The sequence below is a fragment of the Vipera ursinii genome (assembly GCF_947247035.1).
Source record: "Vipera ursinii genome assembly, chromosome: 2".
In the NCBI taxonomy this organism is placed as follows: Eukaryota; Metazoa; Chordata; class Lepidosauria; order Squamata; family Viperidae; genus Vipera; species Vipera ursinii.
In genome coordinates, this window is record NC_139513.1 from 152819042 (window position 1) to 152838754 (window position 19713).

General features: G+C 38.9%; 1 protein-coding gene across 2 annotated transcripts in view; it reads left to right on the forward strand.

Annotated features, from left to right (window-relative positions):
• The window catches only part of FAIM2 (Fas apoptotic inhibitory molecule 2), a 97654-nt gene that overhangs the window by 64781 nt on the left and 13160 nt on the right, over positions 1 to 19713 (forward strand). For both annotated transcript variants that reach the window (XM_083352475.1, XM_083352476.1), the window contains 8 exons: positions 3885 to 3985; positions 5334 to 5398; positions 6324 to 6377; positions 12104 to 12154; positions 14342 to 14381; positions 14730 to 14767; positions 17331 to 17418; positions 18435 to 18530. In XM_083352475.1, the coding sequence (XP_083208601.1) occupies positions 3885 to 3985; positions 5334 to 5398; positions 6324 to 6377; positions 12104 to 12154; positions 14342 to 14381; positions 14730 to 14767; positions 17331 to 17418; positions 18435 to 18530 (533 nt within the window). The remainder of the gene's footprint in view (positions 1 to 3884; positions 3986 to 5333; positions 5399 to 6323; positions 6378 to 12103; positions 12155 to 14341; positions 14382 to 14729; positions 14768 to 17330; positions 17419 to 18434; positions 18531 to 19713) is intronic.

Sequence of the window (19713 nt, forward strand, 5' to 3'; positions counted from 1 at the left end):
ATGCTCCAACACTGGAAGTTTTTAAGAAGAGACTGGACAGCCATTTGTCTGAAATGGTATAGGGTTTCCTGCCTTAGCAGGGGGTTGGACTAGATGACCTCCAAGGTCCCTTCCAACTTCTTCTTCTTCTTCTTCTTCTTCTTCTTCTTCTTCTTCTTCTTCTTCTTCTTCTTCTTCTTCTTCTTCTTCTTCTTATTATTATTATTATTATTATTATTATTATCATTATCATTATCATTATCATTATCATTATCATCATTACGTTTAATCTACTTGCACTGTTTTATGTTTACATGTTTGATGACAAACAGCCTTATGTTTATAAGTGACAGTTTTCCTACTAAGTACCTGCATGTCATTAGCATTTGAATTAAAATTACCATATTAAAATCAAATTTGATGTTTTTACATTTTTATTTGGTGTGCGTTGGAAGAGGGGTAGTCTTATACGGCGAGTATAGCCCAAACCCTATAATTTAACTGGAAATGTAGGGGGTCGTCTTATACGCCCAGTTGTCTTATATGCCGGAAAATACGGTAATCACTGGTTTTGCCAACTCCCTGTTGTGTTTTCTCTGCCTAATTCCCCAGAATCTCTCTTTCTTCTTGACATAGAATTGTGGAAAAAGTTGTGGTAGCACCTTTTCAAATTAACAAATTGCATGAAAAGGCAGACGCTTTAATGAGCTATAGATCACTTCTCCCAATGTAGTGAGATGGAATTCCTCTCAAATGCCAATTGCCGAGGATAGTGATGGCTAGCCACCTCCCCTTGGTCATGTGATCACATTTTGAGCAGTTGGCAACTGCTCCTCATTTACAGCCTTTTCCAGCATCCTGCAGTCATGTGATTATAATTTATTATGTCTTTTGCCAGAAACTGGTGTTTCCTGCAAAAAAAACAACACCCATTGAGTGCAAAGGGTTGCTCCATGACCGCCATATTTGTTTAATGATTGTGGAATTTGCTTACTGACTGCCACAGAAAAGGCCATAAAATTGGGCATGACTTAACAACCATAATCCCAGGCTCATTCACAGTCGTAAGTCAAGGACTATCTGTTTAGTGTTTCAAAAGATAGAATGGTAATGGAATAGTTGAAATAGTAACATGTGATTTCTGTGACACCAATCACATGAATTTGGCATGCAGTTCTTGCAGTTTCTTGAGTCACAGGAGCCTAAACAAATTATGAAGTTGTTGCTTTTTTGAGATATTCACATGATCTCAAGAGGACAACATGTTCCTGGACTCCTCCAGCCTTGTGGCCTTTTGATCCTCCTTTGCAGTTTGGGGGTCAGATCTTTCACCAGATCTCAAAGTCATTCCAGGTTCATCTTTGACATTTTTCTTTTTCATTAGATCTTTGACCTCTGATACTGTTGCCTGTGACATCTCTTAAAATTGCCCATTTAGGAGATGGGAACTTTCCATGCACTTCAGCCTCAAAAAGTTTGTTCTGTCTCTGTGCCTCTCTTTCCCTATACCTTCATATTTGCAGGATTCAAATGGAAAGAACCCACCTAGCCCAGAACCAAGCTATAAAGCAGGGATTCTTCTTTTTTTTGAAATAAACAAATAAATTTTAAAATAGACTTAATAGAATGGCAATAAAAATACCCCTACGTATCCTACTTAATTTTTAAAATGTATGTTTTTCTCTTTAGAATTATAAAATACAAAATAGAATTATAAAATATAAAATAGAATTATAAAATATGTAAAAATGTATAGAGTATTTTATTTAATATATTCTTTATATAGAGCGATGGTCAGTGGTGACTTTTTTCCCTTCATATGACTTTATTATTTTCGAGGTATGTTGGTCCTGTTTTGTTTCTGTCTCAGTTGGAAATCAGCTGTTCTTAAAGATTCAATCAATCATATACGTACAGGTGCACACATATTTTCGGGTGCAAAATAAATCTCGCTGCACTTTTGCTTACATTTTCTGCGTCATTTCACTAGTCCACTCATGTTGTACACGGTTTTCTTTTAGGTAGGCATGTTATATTCATTTTTGAGAGTTGAAGATCTATGTTGTAGCAACTGGAGATATTGCACTTCTACCTGAATATAGGAATGGCAGATTCAGCCAGCTCATACTAAAACTGGTATATTTTTCTCCCCTTCCCTATTTATTACAATTATCACATGTTAATGCAGTATTGTATGATATCCAAGATAGCTTCAGTTTTCTTTATTTGCAGCTTTTATAGGCTTCCCCAGTCAAAAGACTCACTGTAGGTAAGAACAGATTAAAAATATAAAAATTCATTCACAAGAAAGATACATTTCGGTCTGGAGAAGATGGATAGATTATATTCAGAATAAATATGGGACTAAAAAGTTCCATTTAGCCTATGAGTAAATTTTAGATTGTTATTATTATTAATAGTTTATTATAGTGGAATTTTTATTAGTTTTAAGTATATGGTATTATTATTATTTTTAGTATTAGTATTGTGTAATAACTATTAAACATTATATTGTTTAATATTTTGGATTTTAATTTGTTTATGTTTTTATTATTATTATGTATACTTTTATTTTGCTTGTATTTATGTTAAAGGGGAGTTAAAGCGCATTATGAACTTGGTTATTTATATAGTTGGTTAATTTTAGTTAGATTATGATTATTATATTTGTAACCCTGTACTCAGCTCTGGGAAGTGGGGGAGGGAGAGGGGGGGTTAGGGTGGGTTGGTTTTGGGGATTTTTTGTAACTTTTATAAAACTTTTCAATAAAAATAAAAATTAATCACATGGATACCACTAATGATTAATTAGGGCCAAAGGGTCAGTGGATCGCAGTGATTTTTGGGTTATCTTTGAATACCATGGTAATGCTGTACTATACTGTTGATAATAAGTTACAAGCAGGCAGAGGGGAATCACCAGTTCTTCTCACAACTGCTTTGACCAGCTGGGTTGGAGGCTTTGTTTGTTGTTCTTCCTCATGGAGTCCAACAGTCCTGTGAGATAACAGTGAAGGGAAGCACCACCACAGCTTGCTAATTCAATGAATGGCTGGGAGGACTTTCATCCTTTTCTGAGCTCAACTGCTCTGGGAGAAGAAACAGGTTTGAGTACTCTAGAGCAGTGTTTCTTAACTTGGACAACTTTAAGATGTCTGGACTTCAACTCCTAGCATTCCACAGCCAGCATGGCTGGCTGTGGAATTCTGGGAGTTGAAGTCCACACATCTTCCAAGTTGCCAAGATTGAGAAACATTGCTCCAGACTAATGGTCTACTGTGCACCTCCGAAAGCCTTTTCTTTTATTACTGGACAAATGGCATAGGAAAACAATGTCGGATGAAGTGAGATGCAACTCACAAAAGTGTATGCCTGTGAATAAAATGTGCTCATCAGAAAAAGTATGGCCAGACTCCTCTTGATTTTTGATACCGTAAGTTAGCATGACTTTCCTCCAATGGTGTTTGTGCTCTATATGGGCAAGGAAATATCTCTGCATAGAAGATTGACTGCCATTACCTGCAGGTGGTTTCAGAAGGAAGGAGAATGGGGTGCTGATGGAAGGAAGGAAGTTTTCATCAAAGCTGTGTTACGTAGTGGATAGACATCCCAGAATGAATGTGGGCTACTGAAACCAGCCAGAAGAGCTGCCCACTCTACAATATTGACATCTGTACTTTCATAGTCCTTATGGAGGTACAATTTGCCTCCAATATTTTGTGGATTAGCTCAGAAAAAATATATATCAGATAATAGGTTAATTCAATTTAATTCAAATTAAACCTGAAACTTTGTGTAAAATAAATATTCAAACCATAAATTTCAGTAGGGAAGGAAGCACAGCCTCATCTTATAGGACATAAACCCTTTACTTAGACAATGTCTTTATTTTCCACCTATTTCAGATTCCAGTCCTAACTATGGAAGTGGATACTCAGGAGAAACTGAGACCTTCACAACTTTCAGTTGGGATGACCAGAATGTGCGCAGGGTATTCATCAGGAAGGTAATGTCAGACCAAACCAAACTCAACGCTTAATCAGTAGCAAGGACGAATGGTAGGTTGCATGGCCTTAGTTCATTTTATGCAAGTCAGAAAGAAGCCCATGATCAAGAACAGGTGTTAGAACAAAGACAAAACATCAAATAGATCAGAGGCTAAAGCAGATTCCAGAAAGATTCCAGTCATGAAGAGGAGCTTCAGAAATAGTAATGCCAAGGCCAATTGTCTACTAAATGAAATCTCAACTGTTCAAATTACACTCAAACTTCAGCCCATCTAAAATTCCTGCCTCTTAGTTTTAGATCTGGATCATCAGTTTCCTCCAGTTTCTGGGACTTGAAGGTATTCTAATTCTGGCAAACTCCTAGACACATAAAATTTTGAACCTGGAATTGTGTCTTGGGTTAGATTCAGGAATGTTAGACCTAGATTCAAGACTCTGTAGGCTCAGTGGCTCTCTGGAAGTTTCTCAGTCCCCAAGAACCAGGAACAAAACAGGGAGTTGTTTCCGAGTGGTTTCTTTATTGTTGTTAACCCACAGACATAAATCTTGTCAGACTAAAGCAATTGTAACTATAACTCTGTGAACTGTTTGTTAAGTAGCGGGTTCTTTGGCGCAGGAATGAAGACAAGGTAACTGAGTACAGGGAAACTCATATTTTATTTCATGCAGAATCTGTACTGAGCAAATGGCTGCAACTAGCCGCAATATATAGTCTAGCCCCTAGGTGGCAGCCAACAGGTTTGAAGCAACCATTGCTGCCTAGGGATAGCCAATTGTAGCACTGGAGACTTGTAGTCTGGATTGTTGGAGAGCCGTTAGCTGCTCCAGCAACCCACGTGGTATTCTTAATGAGCCCAGTACATAACACTGTTAGTAGGGGTGTGTGTCCATCTTTGCCCTCTTCCTGCCTATCAGAGATTCAGAACGCCACTCTCTCTGCCCCCTGGGAAAGAGCCCGTGTGTCCCATAAATCTGGACTATATTCTACTCTAGATTCACAGCTTATTCTCTACTGAGGACTCCTTCATTGGAGGCATCAACATCATTCATGGATCTTCTTCTCATCAACACATAAAAGAGCTCCTTCACGTGAACACCTGTCCACACGAACAACCCCTTTCTTCCAGTACTGATTACATGGCCTTTATGGAGATGGCCAGAACATGATCATGGAAGGAGATTACAATATAATGTGTGAACTTCCTCAAAAAAGTGTGGGTGGTAGAACTAGGCTGATAGGGTCTGGCTTGCTTTTTAATTATCAGGTCTTCAGAATAATTGCTTTAACCAGGCCGATGTTTATTATCATTAACCAGGCTGATATTTATTCTGTTTCTTTGATATTAGGTTTATAGCATCCTTTTACTTCAGCTCCTTGTTACAGTCAGCATTGTGGCTATTTTCACTTTCTGGTAAGTCTCTGTCCTAGCAACCCTGCCTGGCAACAAACCTTTTGCCGCTGGTTTTCTTTTCTGGCCTGCTATTTCTCTCTCTCCCTCCCCCCCATTGATGTTTCTCCTCCCATATTCTCATACTCTACACGTGTAAAATGGGGGAATTAAACTTTTGGAATATTCTCATAAATATTTCGCCCCCATCATACATCTACATGGCATGACTCAAGTATGCTTTATTTTAGTGCATGTTTAAAGCATTAGGGAATGCCACTTAGAGATATCCAGATCATAGCATGCCTTAAGGCAGGGGTGTCAAAGGCAATTTCATTGAGGGCCACATCAGCATTGCGGTTGCCCTCGGGGCTGGGTGGGTGTGGCCTGGGTGGGTGTGGCCTGGGTGGGTTTGGCCTACTGGGTGGGCGTGGCTAAAGTGCGTATGGCCTACTGGGTGGGCGTGGCCAGCTCTACATCGTTCGCATCAAGGGTGCCTATGGGGGCCTGGGCAGGAATGGGACAGATCTGAGGGTCTCTGGCAGGAGGAGGGTCTCTGGGCCAGGGCCAAGGCAGTGGGGGCCGTTCCCTCACTGTTTCCAGGATGGCTTCGCGGGCCACATGAAACCACTTCGCGGGCTGGATTGTGTTTGACGTGTCTGCCTTAAGGGATGTATTTTTAATCAAGCACAAAAATCCGAATTTGTCTTGAGATTTTCACAAATCAAACATAGTGAGCATTCTGTTTTGTGTTCTGTTAGCTATACAAGCAGTATCAATATCTGTTGTTCTTAGCCCTGCAGAAAGGCAGGCAAGCAGGATAGTACTTTATCATTTATAAAAGCTTTCTTAGAAGGATGATTAGATCAGTATTAAAATTCCTTAATCAAGGGCTTTAGTGCTCCATATTTTGCTCTCATTCTTCTAATCCCTTGCATTTTTATTGCAGTAAACCAGTTCAAGGATATATCCAAGCAAATCCAGCCTGGTACTGGGCTTCCTAGTAAGTATTGATTTGATCTCAGAGATTATTTGTATGTCAGCCATCAAAGTTAACACGGCACCTTATAGGATTACAAACATTATTATAGGAAACATTATTTTCAAATTAACCCTGTAGCTTCATTTCATTTTTTTTCCAAGGAAAAGGTGACATGGACCGTCTTAGTACACCAGGATCCAAGTGTAAAAATGGTGATAGCTGATTTTATTTATTTATTCTATTTGTTTGAGGGGGTTAGGGTGTGTTCACCATGTCTATATTCCTTTGTTTTCTTTGCTATTTTACTCACAATCATACATACTCAGTGCTTGAAATAGGGGAGGGAGAAGGGGAAAAGGACAGAGGGCACATCTCACTGTTTTTGCTATTATTATTTTTGCAGATTCTTCTTTTTTTTAAAAAAAAAACCACAAGTCTTGAGGACAATTGACTAAAAATCATAATTTCAGAGGATAAATCTTGCGTTGTTATCTTTCTTCTGTGCATACTTTGGCCACTGTTTCTAGAATTCTCTAGGGAAAGGAAAAGATTCCTGCCTGTCTACATACCTGCCTTATGTGATTAGAGGCCTAGGAAATTTAAGAGCTGCACCTGTCCAATTTGCAGGGCTTTTTTACTGCTGCAGAAGAGGCAGAGCAAATAAATAACTAAAAATGAACAATGGGGCACAATTTTGGTCCAAATTCATGGTGTCAATTTAAGCAATAACGAGAGTACTGTGAGAAGTTTTACACCCAAATATATTTTATTCTTGATACTGTTTCTATCTTCCCTTAAAAATATTAACAGAATCCACAACGGTCTGAGAATCAGTGTCTCCAAGTTAATCAAATTAACAAACTTCCTCAAACCCTGAAGTAAGTTACCCAGACCTAATCCACATATTGAAAGGATAAGATCTGCAAACATAAACAGAGTTAATTTAGATCTCCCAGCAGAAGTGCATGTTCACAAGAATACATATTTACACACACACACACACACACACACACACACACACACAAAGAAAAAAACAACCACACTCCCCTCAAGTATAACCCTAGAATCAGCACGTAGACACTTTCCACATCCAGGACAAGCTCCCCCTATAAAAATCTGCTGCTGTACCCCATTTCTCTGCAGCCTGCCCCTAAAAGCAAACTTTAGCTTTTAGGAATAAATATTTATTCTTTCTTTGCAGCTGTCTGGATCTCATTTTTATTTATTCTTGTGCAACCCCAGCTCTAGTTAGAACTCCAAATTATTCTTCTGACAGTATGTTAAGAAAGGATAATTTATTTAAGCAAAGTATGTACATACACTCTTTAGTGCTGTTATTAAACATTTCAAATATTCATGCAAGTTGGGAAATCTGGGCCCTCTGAAGTGCAGCTACTACCATTTCCAATCTATATGAAAGAAGGATGCTGGGAATTGTAGTTCAGCAACATCTTCAATATTCATGTGACCTTCCCTCAGATAAGAAAGGCACTTGAAGAAGAACTTGTACAGTTAGAGCTTTCATCAGACGAGCTGATATGGAAGAACCAGTTCTTGAGAAGTTTTCCTTCCTAATTTGGAGGTCAAAACCATGATGCTGGTCTGCATAAAGTGGTCTTGCAGAGCCATCTCCGCAGACAAAGTCTCTCCATTTCCCCTAATTTCAAATTTAGATGCAGATGGATGATAGCTGTGTAAGAAAATGCAGACTCGGAGATACAGTATTATAGGAAGGTATCAGCTTTCTAGTATGAAAGAATCTTTCCTTTTAAGATCTAAGGTCCAGTCATAAATGATCATGCTGGGAAAGGAAAAGTGGGAGAGAAGAATTGAATGGCTTATTCCAGTGGTGAGATTCAAATATGTGAACAACTGGTTGTCTGTGTGGATGCCACTTCTGGAAGTCCACTTTGGACCTGGGCAACAAAAAATTAGCTGCTGGTTCTGCTGAACTAGTGTGAATCGGCTGAATCCCACCACTGCCTTATTCTGGAAGAGGACATGTTTTGTTTTGCTGCAAGTCTCTACCATTTAATTTCAGTTCAGGTATTCTAGCTTTCAGTGGAATCAGTCCTTGTGATGACCCAGGAATCCCAGAATCTCATGGGCAAAGCATTTGATGCAGACTCAGATCAAAACTGGTCTTGATGGCTCTGTGTGCAAACTTAGAATACCAATAAAGTTGGGGTGGTGAGCTCTTTGCCAGCTTTGAAATTCAGAATAGCTACAGTTCAGTCACAGCCACACAGTCATTTGGCATATTCAATTGCCGGTCATCGAGGGGAAATCAAAGATAGGGAAATGAAATGATCAGTATGGGTAAGAGGCATCTAAAATATAGAGAAAGCCAATTCCAGCAGGAAAAAGCTATGCAAGCCATGAATCCATTATCAAGGTCCAATAGTAGCAATAGAAGATGGAGAATTTCTTTTACTGTGAATAGTGGCCTTGAAGAGAGAATTTAGGCAGGTAAGCATTTATGTATGTGTGTACACACACACACACACACACACACACACGTCTTATTTATTGGGTTTTTTAATCCTGTCTATTACTTTATAAGTACTTCAAAGTGGCAAACATACCCTCCTGCTATTTTCTCCACAACAACCAGCCTTGGACAGCCACTTGTCTGGGCAGCCATGTGTCAAAAATTGCATGGGGTCTCCTGCTTAAGCATGGGGTTGGAATAGAACAGAGGTGCCCAAGAGGGACCGATTCTGTGGAGAAAGGTTTTTCCATGGACCAGAGAGTATGGTTTTGTGTGCTGCCTGCATCCCACGGATGGGCTTTGCTTGTTTGTGCAGACTGGTTGCTGGCATGCCGCAGCCTGGTACTGGTCCATGGACCAGGGGTTGGGGACCCCTGGATTAGAAGACCTCGATAATCCCTCCAGCTCTATTCTCTGGTTGAAACCTTGTGAGGCGGGATAGGCTGAGAGAGAGAGAGAGAGAGAGAGAGAGAGAGAGAGAGAGAGAGAGAGAGAGAGAGAGAGAGAGAGAGAGAGAGAGAGAGACTGGCTCAAAGTCACTGAGTCAGCTTTCATGCCAAAGGCAGGACTAGAATTCATGGTCTCCTGGTTTCTAGCCCCTTCATCGCTACCCCCAACAGAGGGCTTCTCTTCTTTTCCCAAGTCCCAATAATGTTCCATTCTTCTGTGGATACGTTTTGGGGTTAAGGTGAGGGAGTCAGTTAAACACTAAAGAGAAGGATGGGGTGAGATGGGACAGAGCATTAAAATCCTAGGTTGCTGGAAGGCTAGCTTGCGTGACAAGAGGCTTGCTGAATTTTCGTATTCTGCATAACTGTTCAAGGTGCAGTACCTTTGTCCTCTTCGACGGGTGCCAACTTTTCACAACTGCATTGCTTCTTCAGCCTAACGGCATACCACAGCCTGACTTGCAAATGTAACTGGAAACCTGCCTGTCCATTAACAAGCCAATTTCTTCTTTACCAGGCAGTGGCTGACTGTCTGGGGAGCAGTTTAAGGTTACATTCTGTTAAACTTTATCTCGTGGAAAAATACTGGTGGAATGCTTAGGGAGCAAGGGTTAACCTTAACCTCCCATTCTCTTTTGAATCAGAAGCCTTGGGTCTCTAATAAATCTCCATTGTATTTTGCTAATTGGTTACAGTACATGGATGACCTTTTCCAACCTCTGTTTAGAATTGAACTGGGGGGTGGCAAATATCTATTTTTTGCCCTGAGATGGGGGTCTGAATTTCAACATAAAGCTTAAAGGACTTGGAAAATATATTGTAAATTAGCCATCCAGTTGAAAGCTAATTTTCTTTAGATCAATAATCTGTTCTGGGTGATATATTGTAGCTAGAGAAATAAAGATATAAACTGATGATAGATAGGTAGATAGATAGATAGATAGATAGATAGATAGATAGATAGATAGATAGATAGATAGACAGACAATGTGTATGTACCTTCTTGTCTGATGGCTGCCTGGGCAAGTCCTTGCAATTTTCTTGGCAAGGATTTTCAGAAGTGGTTTGCCATTTCCTGCTTCCTAGGCCTGAGAGAGAGGGACTGGCCCAAGGTCGCTTTGCTGACATTGTGTCTAAGGCAGGACCAGAACTCACCATTTCCGGTTTTTAGCCTGATGGTTCAACCACTGCACCAGATTGGCTCTTATATAGAAATATAAAGGTAAAGGTTCCCCTGCACATGCGTGCTAGTCATTTCCCACTCTAGGGGCCAGTACTCATCTCCGTTTCAAAGCCGAAAAGCCAGCGCTTGTCCAAGGATGTCTCCGTGGTCATGTGGCCAGCATGACTAGATGCCAAAGGCGCACAGAAAGCTGTTACCTTCCCACCGTAGCGGTCCCTATTTTTCTACTTGCATTTTTACATGCTTTCGAACTGCTAGGTTGGCAGAAGCTGGGACGAGTAACAGGCGCTCACTCTGTTATGCGGCACTCGGGATTCGACCCGCCAAACTGCCAACCATCTGATCGACAAGCTCAGCATCCTAACCCACTGAGCCACTGCATCCCTTATATAGAGATATAGATATTTGCAAATTCAAGACTGACAATCTTTTGCCAGCAGACTATCTACGGCTCATGGAAATTGTAATCTAACACTTCTGGAGGACAACTAAGTACAGGAAGCTTACATACAAATACAGTATCCTCTAGAACTGAACAAATCATCCGAAATGGGTATTTTGGAATACCCGGGCACACATATACTATGAAGCTCCTCTTTTTGACTCATGAAAGCAGCCACGCCATTTGTATGCCTTGTGCACCTGCTCTGGAAACAGATCCTGGCCGTTTGTGTTCTGTTTAATGTGGAGCCACAGCACTTACTTACGGCTGTGTGGACATGTGTGGGAGACACTGGGAACAGCTTCTCAAAGCATGGCTTTCCAAGTTGCTAAATTGTCCCAACACCTACATTTGAAAAACCTGCTTTGGTGAGTTCCAAAGCATCTCTTTCCAAAGACTAGTGCAGCTCTAATGTCCACATATTGTGGAATAATGCTGATCAAAACTGCAAAATGGGCTTGGGGGTGCATAAACTGAAGGAGAGGGAGCATTGCTATTTTGTCCTCTACCATCACACAAGGAACAGACTTTGTGCACGGTATATTTTCAAACCTGTTCCTCAAATATCTATCTTTGTTACTGCAGAAAATGTAGCATAATGTTCAGAGCAGTAGAGGACAACATTGTAATAAAAGACAACATATGGGTGCTGGGAAGGGCTTGTATAATTTGAAGCACAGAAAGATACTTCTTCCTTTCCCCTTCCTAAAATTTGGTATCAGGACTACAATTGGGCAAGGTGGACAAACCGTCTGTCTTGGTAGAAGGCCATTGTTGGAGAAAAGCTGAAAGCAGCTGTTCACAGTACTTAATTTTATGAAGAAAGCACAACAAAGTACTTAAGGACACTGTTATGGAGGGGAACTTCCTGATCTTGGTGACCCTTCCCTATTTACAGGCCTTCTTTTTTTCCTTTTTTTTGTGTCTACATAGTTTCAATCTGGAATCTGTTTTATTGTGTTTTTGTTCTACCGATTTATTGTTGTTGTTGTTTTAGTGAAGGAGGAATCATTACCTCCAGTATTTATATAGTGCTTCTTTCTCAGAAATTGTTCACCCTTGATCATCTAAGAAAGAAAAAAGAAAGAAAAAATGCTTAAGATTCAAAGCAACAACAGGCAGGATTCCCTCTCCTCCCCTTGGTTGATTCTCTTTCTCTCTCTTCCTTTTTTTTCCTCCTAGTGCCGTTTTCTTGATCACCTATTTGATCCTTGCCTGCTGCTCTGGACCAAGGTAAAATTAACACAAGGGGTTTGGATTCACGAGGGGTTCGAAGTCTCTGTGGTGGGTTGATTCTGTTTAGGGAAGAGACTGTGCAGCGGTGGAAGTTTAGACATTTTCACATCATTTGAGCTAGTGTCGTTGGCCTTTCTAAAAAAACCAGATATGGCTGCCAAATTTTTATAGATTTGGTTCCTTCTGGGAAACGGATTGTCTAGACTACTGTAATGCTCTCTACATGGGGCTGCCCTTGAAGTCCACTCGGAGGCTCCAACTGGTGCAGAATGCAGCCACGCGAGTTGTGCTGGGGGTTTCCCAATACTCCCATGCTACACCTTTGCTCCGCGAGCTGCATTGGCTGCCGGTTGCCCTCTGGGTGAGATTCAAGGTGTTAGTAATGACTTACAAAGCCCTACATGGCATGGGTCCGGATTACCTACGGCAACACCTGCGGCCGGCGTCAACTTCCCTCCGTCCAGTGCGCTCCCACAGAGAGGGCCTCCTCAGGGTGCCTCCGATCAAAGAATGTCGATTGGTGGCCCCCAGGGGGAGAGCGTTCTCTGTGGGCATGCCAGACCTATGGAACTGCTTGCCGGTTGAGCTCCGGACGGCCCCCGACCTTCGCTCCTTCCGGCGCGATCTAAAAACGTATCTATTTGAGCAGTCTGACCTGGTGTGATGGGTTAGGGTTGGGGTTTTAAATACTTCTTAATTATTGTTTTAACCTTGGGCATTTATTTAATCGCTTTTAACTTTTGTATCCTGTTTTGTATTTATTGCCCTGTACACCACCCTGAGTCCTTCGGGAGAAGGGCGGTATAAAAATATAATAAATAAATAAATAAATTATAAGGTTTTTGCATTATGTACTGTTATCAGGCTGATTAAAAATGCAACAGTATTCATTTACATGTTGAATATAACAGGAAGAAAAAGAATATAGACAATATGAGTCCTAAGATTTTATTTATTCATTAAATTTGTATGCACCCCATCTCCTCTACAAGGTGATGGGCATTAATTTTCAAAAAAGGTGTAATTTTTTCTTTGCACAAGATCTTCTTGGCCTGTTAGCCATAAAATTCTGCCATCTGCCCTTGGGGGAGAGAGCGGGGGGGAGGGGGAAGCAGGCTGAATAAAAACCATTCCATTGCTTTATCCCAAATCCTCAGAGCAGTAGTTGAATACGTACAATGCATAGTTGCCACCAGCCATCAATGCTCTTTTAGAACTGCACTTTGTACCCATTAATGCTCAGTGAAGAAATGATCTTTTAATTGAAGATAATCATCTTTTGAAGAAATCATCCTTTAATCGTTAAAACATTTAACTAAGATATTACCTTTCCATCTGAAAGTCCAGGATAAAATTCTCAATTCTAATTAGTTAATACTCAGGACTTCAATTCTACCATTATATATACACAGAAGTATTCTGGGAGGGGGAAAAGGGGGTGAAAGAAGGAAGAATTCTGGAAAGTAAAAAAAGCAAAACAGCTTCACATAATTAACACAACTAACTTAGATTCTATCTTTCAGGTGCATCAAACGACATTTGCTATATTCCAGTGCTAGGTCTTGACATTTTATAATTTGAGGAAGTTCTCTACTCTCTTTCTCTCTCTCTCTCTCTCTCTCTCTCTCTCTCTCTCTCTCTCTCTATATATATATATATATATATATATATATATATATATATATATATATATATATATATATATATATATATATATAACATATATTATATATTATACATTGTCTTAGAAAAGTTCTCATTCACCTGATTAATTTGGTTTAAAGGACTGATGTATCTCAATGCTGTAACATCTTGGCTAATATTTGATCCAAATTAGGCTGGCTATCTATTCAAACAGCACTAGCTGCCTCTTTAATAGCTACCCAGCTCCATCCACAGCTATTAGGAGGTGAGAGTTAATTTCCATGCCATAAAAATGTTTCACTCAGTAACTCCTGTACTTTAGGCTTAGCCATAATTCAAATGAAGCTGGTGCCTTGATATCAAGCCCTTTTGTGTACCAGAACTCTTGCAAAATTGTACTTGCCGGGGCCTGATTTCTTTAATTGCTCTGTTGCTCTTTAATGATCTTATTATGCAAAGTCAATGATGTACAACTTTCTTTTCACAACGATGCACTTTGGATAACCTGGTTCACTTGGCTCCTTTTCCTTTAATTCACAGGAGGTATTTCCCATGGAACCTGATCCTCCTCAGCATCTTCGTGAGTAGCCTAGTCAGTGCTGGGACAATTGCTCAGCCCTGGGGGGACTTTTACAGCACACTTTCCCCCCTCAATCTGTGAATTCAAAAGGCAAAACGTTTATCGCCCTTCTTTGCCCAAAACCTCACTTATTCTCTTCCTTATTTTTCTACCACAAGATAAACGATAAAATGGTTGCATGGTTATGGAATATGGTAGACTATACAATGTGGTCTTTTAGCTTAGTTGTGAATACTTGCCTTGGAAAGGCTCAAAGAATGATATCCATAAACAGTTGTACACCCTTTTTCCTTCTTAGCCTCCAGTTTTTGCTCCTGCAGTAACTATTTTTTTAAATTATTTCTATAGACTCTGTCCTTGGCCTACTTGACAGGAATGATCTCCAGGTATGTCTCCACACTAGGCACCTGAATAACATGCTGTGTTAACATGCTTAAGCAGGAGAACCTATACCACCTCAGACAAGTGACTGTCTAGCTAGCCTCTTCTTAAAAATCTCCAGTGATGGAGCACCCATGATTTCTGGAGGCAAGCTGTTTCATATTTTTCCCTGGCAATTTTTCTGCAATAATTACCTCTAAAAACCAAGCCCTATGCCAAATATATAATTTGATTTGAATGTCTAGACTTTCTAAAACCATTATTTTTCAGTTCCCCAATTGTAGCCCAAATCTGTAGCCAATAATCAGTGGCCTATAATCTGGCAACTTTTCCCAGCAGGATTGCGTTTATCATTTATACTGCATCTCCAACATTAGGGAAAGAGTTAACATTTATTTAACCTAGCTGGCATGTAGTACTATTGATTCACGACATCATGACACAATATTCTGTTTTCAGAACTAAGCCCACCCTCTTCCTCTATTTATCCTAATGTCTTTTCCAAAGTTAGATCAGCATCAAATGAACTGCAGTTGTTTGGCAGGTAGGAAGACAATCTGTTAAAAGAATAAGGGGATGGGACAGAATTGCAGTCAAGCTCAATTTTCTGCTAATGTGGTTAGCACAGAAGCTAGTAAGATGGAAAAAAAAAACTAATAATAAAGTCCCAAATACTAATTTGTACTTATTTATTAAATTCTCAATAAAAGTCGCCATTGTTTAATATTGGTTAGCCAAAGCTCTAAGATTAACTATATTTCCCCTTAACTGAAAGGAAAGAGGAAAAATACTACAATGGTTATTTTTATTTTTGTTCTTTTAATTTTTCTTATTATTTGAAATCGTACAACATTGTTTTAAAAATTAATTCTGTGTTATTTATATAACTGGCAATGAATAATGATCGAAATCTTACAAGATTACTAAACCTCATACCATTTTGATGGGAATATTTTTTTTATTTTAATTCCATTTATATCCCGCCCTTCTCCGAAGACTCAGGGCAGCTTACAAGCTTAGCAGTAAAATATGCTCATTTTAAGGTAAAATCTTAAGGACATTGAACAATCTTGAAAAATGGTCCATGTTTTTTGGATGGAGTACTTATGCATTGCCTAAAATCACCCAACAGAGTCCTCAAAATATGGTTGATTGCTAACTTTACAGATTTATTTTTTTATCCTTTTTCTATAATAATGAAAACCATATTTTTCTGAAAGCTCTAGCTGCTTTTTTGATAACATACTTGTGTAGATGGGCAAAATAAAATAGCCAATGAACCGAACGACTACACTACTGTGTCTATATACACTGCTGTGTATATTCTGCACTATAGTGCTATATTTATAGCTTCACATTGCACATCAGGAAAGGCTATAATGAGTGGAGGTGTTAGCAGAAGGATGGTTCCAATGTTTTACTCCCCTGGAACGTCATCGTTTTGGGGAATCAAGAACAAGCTGATAGCATGCAACTGCTGTACAGTAGCTCTAACTCTGCCCAGAAATGAATAGATTAAAGTGCGGAGAGGGGGAAGGTGCTAGAATGAATTTTTTTTCCCCAATCTGTCTCTGGTTTGGGCCTTGTATAATCCGCCTTTTGTTTCTGCTGTAACAATCTCGTGTAGGGCAACATGATGGATTTCCATTGTTCTGTATTTATCAAAGGCCAACCAATAGCATAGGGAGAGCAAATGGACTGTGAGGAGCAGATAAACAAAGCTGTCACTCAAGCATCCTGGACAATAACCACAATGCCTCCCCTACCTACCCAGCAAGCTTTTGCAAAAGAATACAAAAATTGGGACACTCAAAATACTGAGCGTATTTTTCTAGAAGCATATTCTAATTAAGTCGAGGTATAAGAACTTTGGATACAATATATGGATGGAGCAATGGGAAAATACACTTTAAATTAAATTTAAAATGTGTTTCAAAAATTGGAATTTACATTGTTATAACTTAAAAAGAGATTTGTTATAAAATGATACATTGTTGGCATATATGACTGCAGAAAAATTGTCTTAGAATGTTTAAAGGTACTGATAAAAGACAATATTTGTAGGTTAGGGTTAAACTGAGGAGTCCTTGGTGATCTCTGAGCTTGGTGGGTTTCTAGCAGGTTGTTTCATTAGCAAATTAGGTAACATCTTCATGATGTTAATTGGTTTGGTAATGAAACCTCTACAAGAAAACCACCAAGCTCAGAGAGCATCAAGGACCCTATTGTGTAAAGGTACTTCGAATTTATTGTGTGAACAACGTGATAGGTCAGTTTATCATGCCTGATGGACTTGTAAAAAAAGCCAAAAGGTATAATGATACAAAGAATGTTCAGGATCAACATTCAACTGAAACCAGAACTTTTCTTGCTGGGATTAATTGGCACTCAATTAGAAAAATATCCCACAGATGGTTTTCTATGACCCTGAAGATAGAAATTGGCCATTTGATTTACAAATGGATCCATAGACAAATTTATAAATTTTATGCAGACTTTCTTATGGTGTCTCTGATGTTGATTACTTGATTCTTCTCAACTATGTCATGTCATTTGCTCCATTTGCAGCTACTACAACACCACGTCCGTCCTCCTCTGCTTGGGGATTACAGCTTTGGTTTGCCTTTCTGTCACCATATTTAGCTTCCAGACCAAGGTGCATAAATTTATATCATAGCTCCCTGATTTTACATCTTATATGTAAGGAGAGACGTTTTTCTTTATTAAAGTTAACAGCCAAGAATGTTTTATGATGAGGTTATTTGGAGTCTTAATAGAAGGAAGTTTTCACTCTAGTGTTTCTCAACCTCAACAACTTTAAGATGAGTGAACTTCAGTTCTGGGAATTGAAGACCACCCATCTTACAGTTGCCGAGGTTTGAGAAATACTGTAGCTTTCATCATTGAGTAAACTTACATTGTTTTTCTTGTCATGCAGTAATGGTTGCCTTAAAACGCCAAGTTTCCATGGAATTAGCCTTTGCCTCTCTTCCCTCTCCCCTACCCAAATTCATGCTGCATTGACCGGTACTCTTGACCTGATCTCCACTTATGATTGGTATTGAGGGCTGTGTTGGGGTTTATACAGTAGATAACATAAAAGGAAAAATAGAATAGAATAGAATAGAATAGAATAGAATAGAATAGAATAGAATAGAATAGAATAGAACAGCAGAGAATAGAATAGAATAGAATAGAATAGAATAGAATAGAATAGAATAGAATAGAATAGAATAGAATAGAATACAGTAGAATAGAATAGAATAGAATAGAATAGAATAGAATAGAATAGAATAGAATAGAATAGAATAGAATAGAATAGAATAGAATAGAATAGAATAGAATAGAATGGAATGGAATAGAATAGAATATCTTAAGTTCAGAGAACATGTAGTAAGGGCTATAAGGAGTGGTGGTATGTCTCATATGGGTACTAAATGAAGTAGCAAATATTTTGGAAATTTCATTTATTGGGGGCTCACTCAATCTTGTGACTTGAAGATTCATTGGATATCAACTTCATTGGTGGTCTAAGGTGGCAGATTCAATGCATCTGGTAAATATTAAGTTGGGAAAGGCAGATATGGGCATCACTTAGGCTATCCAGGAGCTAGGGGATTTTCAAATTCATCCATGCATCATACACTAACGTCCTCTTATTTTCTCCCACAGTATGACTTTACATCTTGCCAGGGGGTGCTCTTTGTGATGCTGATGGTGCTGCTCTTTAGTGGGATCATACTGGCTATTACACTTCCTTTCCATTATGTAAGTTTCGTATTTTTATTAGCCAAATCCATATATGCATCCTACCAAGTGTCATTTTGCCATATCTAGTTGCAGATGAGAGGCAGAACTATCTTTCTATGCTCAGTTTTGCAGTTCAGTTAGAAGCAAAACCCACTATCTTAATTTTTTTCTCTGCATTTGTGTTTCATTCTGTCTATGTTGTCTTCACTCTACAGAAAGATCCTTTGAAATCAAACAAGGTTCAGTCTGGTTCATACCTCAGGGGCTGCCACAAAGAAGAGGGAGACAAGCTAGTCTCCAAAGCTCCTGAAGGCAGCACAAGAAGCAATAGATGAAAACTAATCAAGGAAGCAACCTAGAACTAAGAAGAAATTCCTGACGGTTAGAACAATTAATCAGTGGAACAATTTGCCTCCAGAAGTTGTGATGCTCCAACACTGCAAGTTTTAAAGAGATTGAAGAACCATTTGTCTGAAATGGTACAGGGTTTACTGCCTGAGCAGGGGGTTGGACTAGAAGACCTCCAAGGTCCCTTCCAACTCTGTTATTCTATTCTATTCTATTCTATTCTATTCTATTCTATTCTATTCTATTCTATTCTATTCTATTCTATTCTATTCTATTCTATTCTATTCTATTCTATTCTATTCTATTCTATTCCATTTATTCCATATTCTATTCTATTCCATTCCATTTATTCCATATTCTATTCTATTCTATTCTATTCTATTCTATTCTATTCTATTCTATTCTATTCTATTCTATTCTATTCTATTCTATTCTATTCTATTCTATTCTATTCTATTCTATTCTATTCTATTCCATTCCATTTATTCCATATTCTATTCTATTCTATTCTATTCTATTCTATTCTATTCTATTCTATTCTATTCTATTCTATTCTATTCTATTCTATTCTATTCTATTCTATTCTATTCAGTAAGTGAACCTCTCTATATATTTGGAAGGGAAATCATTTCCTTTCTCTTTTGTCACTAGCCACTTTAGATTTAATTTATTTTTCTCCTCTATTTTTTTAATGTTTACTTTTATCATAACTGCTGGTGTAAGACAGAAGGCTTGGGACAGATTGTCAGCCAAAAGGGGAAGTGGCAGTTATCACATGGAGGTGGTAAACAGCTTTGGGATAGCTCGTTTAAGAGAGGAAGGTAAAGATGAGTTTTTTAAAAAAACCTAGCAG